Source organism: Triticum urartu, chromosome 7, assembly GCF_003073215.2.
Source record: "Triticum urartu cultivar G1812 chromosome 7, Tu2.1, whole genome shotgun sequence".
NCBI classification, from domain to species: Eukaryota; Viridiplantae; Streptophyta; class Magnoliopsida; order Poales; family Poaceae; genus Triticum; species Triticum urartu.
Window position 1 is genome coordinate 420,142,164 of NC_053028.1, and position 8,183 is coordinate 420,150,346.

The 8,183-nt window shown below is 44.5% G+C and overlaps 1 protein-coding gene across 1 annotated transcript; it reads left to right on the top strand.

Moving 5' to 3' along the window:
* Window positions 1-472: 472 nt before the first annotated feature.
* LOC125520141 (chaperone protein dnaJ 10-like) lies at window positions 473-2,917 on the top strand. Its single transcript, XM_048684975.1, has 10 exons — window positions 473-720; window positions 810-869; window positions 982-1,064; window positions 1,160-1,316; window positions 1,404-1,533; window positions 1,623-1,781; window positions 1,861-2,042; window positions 2,135-2,215; window positions 2,336-2,461; window positions 2,550-2,917. Exons 1-10 carry the CDS (start codon window positions 634-636, stop codon window positions 2,622-2,624), a joined length of 1,140 nt encoding a protein of 379 aa, XP_048540932.1. The 5' UTR covers window positions 473-633; the 3' UTR covers window positions 2,625-2,917.
* Window positions 2,918-8,183: the final 5,266 nt, after the last annotated feature.

Below are 8,183 nucleotides of genomic sequence, written 5' to 3' on the forward strand. Positions count from 1 at the left end.
AAACGCGGCGCCGCTTCTCTTCTCGGAGTTTTCTTCGCCTCGGCTTGTCCGGATGCGAATGGCGGGCGGGGAGCAGATGAATGCCCGGACTTTACTTGAATTTCAAAATGTCATTTACTGGCAGGCATAGATAAAACTGCATTAGATGGCTGGTTCTCGCATCAGCGTTTGCGGACTGGTCCTTCATTTACGGACGGATGCTGAAGCGATGCCCTTATTATTATTCCTTGCGCACAGCTTCAATTGGTGTATATCATTGGTTTGCAAATAAGTTCTGGTCAAGCAACGACGCATGAATAAGAGTAGAATGAACTCTTGATCCGGTGCTCCCCGGAGAAAGAAGGACATCTCAAGAAATAAAAATGCTATGCCACGTTCCATTCCACCACCACTGCCGCCCGGCGATTTGTTTAATGCTCCCCCCGGCCGCGCCGCGCTGTGCGTCACTGGAAAGATAAAGATGGCCCGGTGGCCTGTGGAGGGTGGCTCCCCACCTCGTTGCGCAATGAATGGTGATGATGCGGCTCTCCTTTACTCTTCTTCCTCCACCAGACCACCACTTCCATCCTCTGCTCTGGTGGTTTCCTGTTCCGTTCCGGGAGAGTTCTTCTTTGACAGGGAGCGGCGGCCGCCATGGCGAAGGAGACCGAGTACTACGACGCGCTCGGCGTCAGCCCCGCCGCCTCGGACGACGAGATCCGCAAGGCCTACTACATCAAGGTCCCCCTTTTACCTGCCTGCCTAGCGCATTGTTGTCGCTTTCCGCTAGCTTGCTGATTTGGAGGTTTTGTTTCCTGTCTTGTCTTCAGGCGAGGCAGGTGCATCCTGACAAAAACCCCGACGATCCGCAGGCGTCCGACAAGTTTCAGGTTCTTGCTACGTCTGGCTCGACTCAACTCGATATTGTAGCAGGATCGGTTGCTTTGATTTCTTTAGTGGGTGGGTGTTGAGCTTCTTGTTGTTATGGTGCTATATATGTAGGCTCTTGGAGAGGCCTACCAGGTCCTGAGTGACCCTTTGCAGAGAAAGGCCTACGACGGCTATGGCAAGACCAGCATATCCAGGTGTCTGCCTGCCCCAGTTGATCCAACCCCAGATGAAACACAGCTCGGAAGCAGCAATTCAAGCTTCACTCTGACAACATTTTTCTGCTTTTCAGGGACAACATTCTAGATGGTGCTCTGGTCTTCACCCTCCTGTTCGGGAGCGAGCTGTTCGAGGACTACATTGGGCATCTTGCAATGGCAACCATGGCTTCCTCAGAGATGGCCAGCGGCGACAACGGCAGCGCCGAGAAGCTCCAGGACAGGCTCAAGGTAGGCACATACGTATCTGTGGTAGACGCCCACTGTTTTGCCCAAACCATTTTGTATCCCACTCTGAAAAACACTGCTCTGATGAAGGGTGTACAAAGGGAACGAGAAGAGAAGCTAGCTAGATTCCTCAATAAATTCCTCTCGCAGTATGTGAGTGGTGACACGGAAGGATTCGTTCATCGTGCCGAATCTGAGGCGAAAAGGCTTTCCAGCACTTGTCAGTATGATGATCCATACAAACTACAGTTGTGTTCTTCTCTTGATGGGTTTCATCTGAATCTTTGTGAAATGCTTTGCTGCTCACAGCATACGCACTGGACATTCGTCGCACCATCGGATACGTTTACTCCCGACAAGCCGCCAAGGAGCTCGGCAAGAAGGCCATGTACCTGGGAGTTCCATTCCTGACCGAGTGGGTGAGGAACAAGGGCCACCTCTGGAGATCACAGATCACGGCAGCGAAAGGTGAAAACTTCCCCAATTGTTGCCATGGCTGTGATGGTTGAAGTTGCCGACTGATTAAGGGGCGAAAAGAACAATGCAGGAGCTCTGCAGCTGCTGCAGCTGCAAGAGGAGGCGTGCCGGCAGAGCGCCAAGGACGGCGGCGCTGCCACCGAGAAGGACGTCGACATGCAGATGAGAATGAACAAGGACCTGATGATGAGTTCAATTTGGAAGCTCAACGTTGTGGATATTGAAGTCACGCTCCTACATGTCTGTGAAATGGTATGTGCGTCTTCCTTACTGAAATACTCCCATATTAATCTGTTACTAGTAGTACAACAATATGATTTGACAAGTTTTTGACTTCTTCACAGGTGCTGCATGAAAATAATGTCAAGAAAGAGGATCTCAAGGCCCGTGCAATGGCCTTGAGAAATCTCGGAAAAATATTTCAGGTACATTTGTTTCACGTTTTCTTTCCGATAATTCCTGTGCTACATGTGTAAATAAACAAACCTGAATTAAGTATATTTCATTTCATAAATTCCATCTTTGATCAACTTGAATGAGAATAGAGGGAAAAGGAGGCATTACCAGGGCCATCAAAGCCAACCATTCTCGACGATGACAGCAGCTCTGATGAAAGTTCAGACGAGGAGGCATCACAGACAGTGACATATCGGACTCCCGCGCTTACTCAGGCAATTTTTCAACAACCATACAAACATATGTATACGTTACACATTCAAATATGTTTAGTGAGATAAGTTCAAAAATGTTGTTGTACAGGGAATTGGCAGGCTATTTAGATGCTTATGCAACCCTGCATATGATGTTGACGATGACTTCGAACCCCGGAAATGAAGCAGGGACACTACGAAACCTTTCGAAGATACCCGAGTTATACCAGATATATGATTCAGAACAGCTGGGGTCATGCACCACCATCCTTCAGTTACCTGAAGGGTATGGATATATGTTTATATGCTGCTTCAGCACTGGTGATCAGACCCAACAATTAAAGCTTTAGATTACCCACTTTTCACTCGCATGACCATAGCCTTTGAAATAGACCATACCTGATTGTGCCGTGCTTTCTGTAATTGTTCTATTTTGGTGTTTCTCCGGAAATAATAATACAAAATCTGTTTGTCTTAGATAAAGGGTCCTTTTTATTGACTCATAATCTAGCGTGAAGGGGATACAAACAAAAGGCCCGGATGGCGCAAACTGGCAAAAGAAACAGTACCACCAAAATCTAACATTGTAGACGTTGTGATGATACCACACCTCCAATGCAAATGTGTCGGTGGTTAACCTGGGCATGGCCGTATGCATCTCCCAGATGTGGCCGTATGCATCTCCCAGATGCAGAGGCCGGGGGTCATCCTTCTTTTCTAAAAAAAAACACCACAAGCCTTCACCGCGGGTTTGGCTCCTCTACTGTTGCGTTAGGGCTACTCTAACCAATTCCTTATATTCGGTTAGGGGAGTAAAAAAACTGTTTTACTCCTCTAACCGGCACCTAGCCGATCCCCAATAGTCATCCTCAGCCATCTCCGCCGCGTCTATTTTTAGTGCCTCGCTCGGCCTTGGAAGAAAAAAAATCACCTCCACTCCGCTGCCTACCCGCCCTGCTCCCGTGCTGCATCTACGTCAGCATCGTCTCTCCCACCCCCGCGTACCACCGCGGATGCCCGTAGATTCCGCCGCGGTCCTTGACCGCCCGGATTTGTGCCTCTCTCGACTCGTCGCCGGCGCATAACCGGTAGGTCTGAGGCTGCGCCGCCGGATTTGACGCATCCGCCCACCACCGTTTGCGCCTTTGCCATGGATTGGTCGGATACAGGACCACACAGCCCCGACAACGCCTCTGCGCCGCATGCAGGTATTGACTCGGCCGTCTCTCCCACCCCCCGCCTGCCACCGCGGATGCCCGTAGACTCCGCCATGGTCCTTGACCGCCTGGATTTGTGCCTCTCTCGACTCGTCGCCGGCGCACAATCGGTAGATCTGAGGATGCCGCCGCCGGATTTGACGCATCCGCCCACCACCGTTTGCGCCTTTGCCATGGATTGGTCGGATACAGGACCATATAGCCCCGACAACGCCTCTGCGCCGCATGCAGGTATTGACTCAGCCTTTAGCCGTTCAGATATCTCCCGTCGGCGGTTCGCCGGCAAAGAAACGCCTGGCCGTCGCTCGGGTTCGGCGCTAGCCCGGCATCTCGTCGGCTCCCCATTGCCGGTCATAAAGTGCGACGACTGCCCGCGACAGGTGGTGCGCCGAGTTTCCGCCGTGCCGGAACATCTCAAATGGGTGTTCTGCAAGTGCAAAAAAGATTGGGTATGTGCTTCTTTTGATTCGGTTGTTCACCAGATTCGGTGCAATTTGGGTAGCTCATTGCTTGCTCAAATTTGTGTGTAGGATGGATGCAAGTTTTGATATTGGGAAGAAGATTACACTGATCCATTGATAGCACAAAATTTAATAGATACTTGTGCATTGGTTGCTAGAATAGAGGCAAGAGATGAGACTAGATGCGAAGCAACGTCGAATTTGTCGGAATCGAGTAAGAAAGAAGTGTGCAATATCGAGTAGCCAATAGAGAGAATCAACAATAAAAACGTAGAGATGATATTAAGCCAACTAGTAGAAGCAATTATGAAAGTTGGATATCTTTTAAAGTGTCTAATTGTGGTTCTTGTTTTCTTTGGTTTTGCTCTCGTAGCGAAGAACTGATGAATTGTGTACTCCAATGTATCAAAATATCGTTAAATGAAATAATAAAGAAGCAAAGAAATGTGTTTCCGTGGCCGAAAATGAAATGCAAAATGAAAAAAACTACTCCATTATATATAGGATTGGTTAGGTCCGGCAAAAAATTAGTGAAATAAAAATACTCCATTATGGATTTATTCTTCGGATTATCCACTATTTTTTAGGGGATCGTTCAGGGTTACCCTTATAACTGTACAAGTGTTGTTGCTCATAAATCCACCGTACGTTTATTCCAAATCCAAAGGCTTTCGTTTCTCTTCCTTCATTTATGTTAGCAATAGAAGAAATGCACCTCTCTGACGGCCACGGCGGTCCTCAAACTCCATACGCACCATCGGTAGGTGATCACATAAACACCCGATTATATCCAAGGAGGATGCATCCGACGCAAATAGTCAAAGGGTGGCCCAGGCCGATGACTTAGAGACCTCCTATAATACGGGGGCATCATCACCTTGAGTATAAGAAATCTATATCTATATTTATTCTATATCTATACTTCTATATCTATATCTATATCTATATATCTATATCTATATCTATCTATTTTTTCAAAAACTTTTATTTTTTTTCAAAATTGTTTGAGATTTTAAAAAGAAAATCGCATTTAAAAAATGCCCCAAATTCGGAAAATATTCTTGTTTTAGTGAAACTTTCACCATTCAAAATAATATTAAAAGATACACATTTTCAAAAAATGTTATGAATTTTCAACACATGTTCCCGTTCTACAAAAATATTCAAAAATTCAAATAATGTTCATGATTTATTAAAAAAAGGTTGGTGTTTTCAACAATTGTTTGTGAATTTTAAAAGATGTTCCTTTTTAAATTTTTTTTTTGCATTTTTCTAAAAGTGTACACAATTTAAAAAAATCTTCAGGATTTAAAAAATGGTTCATGTTTCGTACAATATTCAGAATTTATAATTTTTTCAAGAACTTTTATTGTTTTTCAAAATTGTTTGAGATTTCTAAAAAGAAAAGGGCAATTGAATAAATGCTCCAAATTCGGACAATAATCTTGTTTTAGTGAAATTTTCACAATTCAAAATAATGTTAAAAGATACACATTTTTGAAAAATGTTATGAATTTTCAACCCATGTTCCCGTTCTAAAAAATGTTCACAAATTCAAATAATTTTTGGTGTTTTTAAAAAATGTTTGTGAATTTCAAAAGATGTTCCTGCTTCAAATTTTGTTCGTGTTTTTCTAAAAGTGTACATGATTTAAAAAAAACTATTTAGAATTTTAAAATGGTTCATGTTTCGTACAATACTCAGAAACTTTATACCTTAAAATCTTCTCGATTAAAAGGAAAAAGTAGATTGAATAATTCATGGGCCTTCTCTGGCGTACGATGACGTAACAAAACTGTTAAATGCCCTCGATCAATGAATGAAAAATAGCGGATTGGTTACTTCACACCCCGCGAAACTGAGAAGCTAAATGTTCCTTATTCACATGCACACATGGTTTTGCTTGCACATATAATTCTCACTAACTTTAAATGCATACTATTTTTTCTCCTGTTGCAACGCATGGGCATATGTGCTAGTTACTCCTATAAAGGGTGTTTGAGTACCCGCCTTCTTGGGGCATCCTCACTCGCGAGTGCCCTTCTCACCATTCGATCCACGTGCATCTCGCGTCGATGCATGTCTGGCGCCCTCCCCGCTGTCTGATTGGCCATGGGTGCTCCTCATCGAGCCAAGGTCCTAGGGGGTCCATGACGTGTGGGTTGCGGGCGCGCTCGAGGTCACATTTTGTGGGGGTTTTCATTGTGTTTGCCTGTGCGTTTCGTGCTCTGGTCCGCATGCGTCGGGTGATCCCAGGTCACATGTCAGCATCGTTCATTTCATGTCGTGTTGTTTGGTTTGCGTGAGCCGGATATGCGAATGCACCGAGATCGGATGTTGCATGGCTGCCCTTGCTGTGTGGGGTTGTGAGAGCAGCCCGGGCGACCTTGTGATGCATAATAGACAACTTTATTCTTGTAGACTCGTGTTGGGCCTCCAAGCGCAGAGTTTTGTAGGACAGTAGAAATTTTCCCTCAAGTGGATAACTTAAGGTTTATCAATCCGTGGGAGGCGTAGGATGAAGATGGTCTCTCTCAAACAACCGTGCAACCAAATAACAAAGAGTCTCTTGATTTTTTTAATAGGAACAATAAAAAATAGCAAGGTAGCAAGTAAAAAAAATTGAGCACAAACGGTATTGCAATGCTTGAAAATGAGGCCTAGGGTCCGTATTTTCGCTAGTGCAATCTCTCAACAATGCTAATACAATTGGATCATACAACCATCCCTCAACGTGCGATAAAGAATCACTCTAAAGTTCTTATCTAGCGGAGAAATAAGTAGAAATTGTTTGTAGGGTACGAAACCACCTTAAAGTTATCCTTTCCGATCGATCTATCCAAGAGTTCGTACTAAAATAACACTAAGTTATCCTTTCCAATTTATCTACCTAAGAGTTCGTACTAAAATAACACCATATGATACACATCAACCAACTCTAATGTCACCTAGATACTCCAATGTCACCACGAGTATCTGTGAGTTGATTATACGAGCATCAAACAATTTCAGATTCATAATACTCAATATAACACAAAGAATCTCAAAAAGTGCCCCAAGATTTCTATCAGAGAAACAAGGACGATAATATGCATCAATCCCTATGCATAGATTACCCCAATGTCACCTCGGGAATCTGCGAGTTGAGTGCCAAAACATATATCAAGTGAATCAATATGATACCCCATTGTCACCACGGGTATTCATAGCAAGACATACATCAAGTGCTCTCAAATCCATAAAGTTATTCAGTCTAATAATAACAAAATCTCAAAGGGAAAACTCAATTCGTCACAACAAGATAGACAGGGAGAAACACCATATGATCCAACTATATTAACAAAGCTCGCGATACATCAAGATTGTGCCAAATCAAGAACACGAGAGAGAGAGAGAGATAGATAGAGAGAGATTAAACACAAAGCTACTGGTACAAACCCTCAGCCCCGAGGGTGGACTACTCCCTCTCATCATGGTGGTTGCCGGGATGATGAAGATGGCCACCGGTGATGATTTCCCCCTCCGGCGGGGTGCCGGAACGGGGTCGAGATTGATTTTTCGTGGCTACAGAGTCTTGCGGCGACAGAACTTCTAATCTAGGGTTATTTCTGTTTTTTTTAATATATAGGATTTTTGGGCGTCGTTTTCACGCGAAGATGGGCCACAAGGGGCCCACAAGACAGCAGGGCGCGCTAGAGGGGGCTGGCGCGCCCTGGTGGGTTGTGGCCACCTCGTGGCTCTTCTGGCCCTCCCATGAAGCTTCTGGTGCCTCTTTTGTTCCAAAAAAATCGTCAAAAAGTTTCGTTGCATTTGGAGAACTTTTATTTCTGCACAAAAAACAACACCACAGTAGTTCTGCTGAAAACAACGTCAGTCCGGGTTTGTTCCATGCAAATCATACTAACACAATATAAATTTGTTGTAAACATGTCATGAATACTTCATAAATTATAGATACGTCGAAGACGTATCAGCATCCCCAAGCTTAATTCCTACTCATCCTCGAGTAGGTAAATGATAAAAGAAATAATTTATGAAGTGTGAATGCTAGCAAAGTGCATAAGT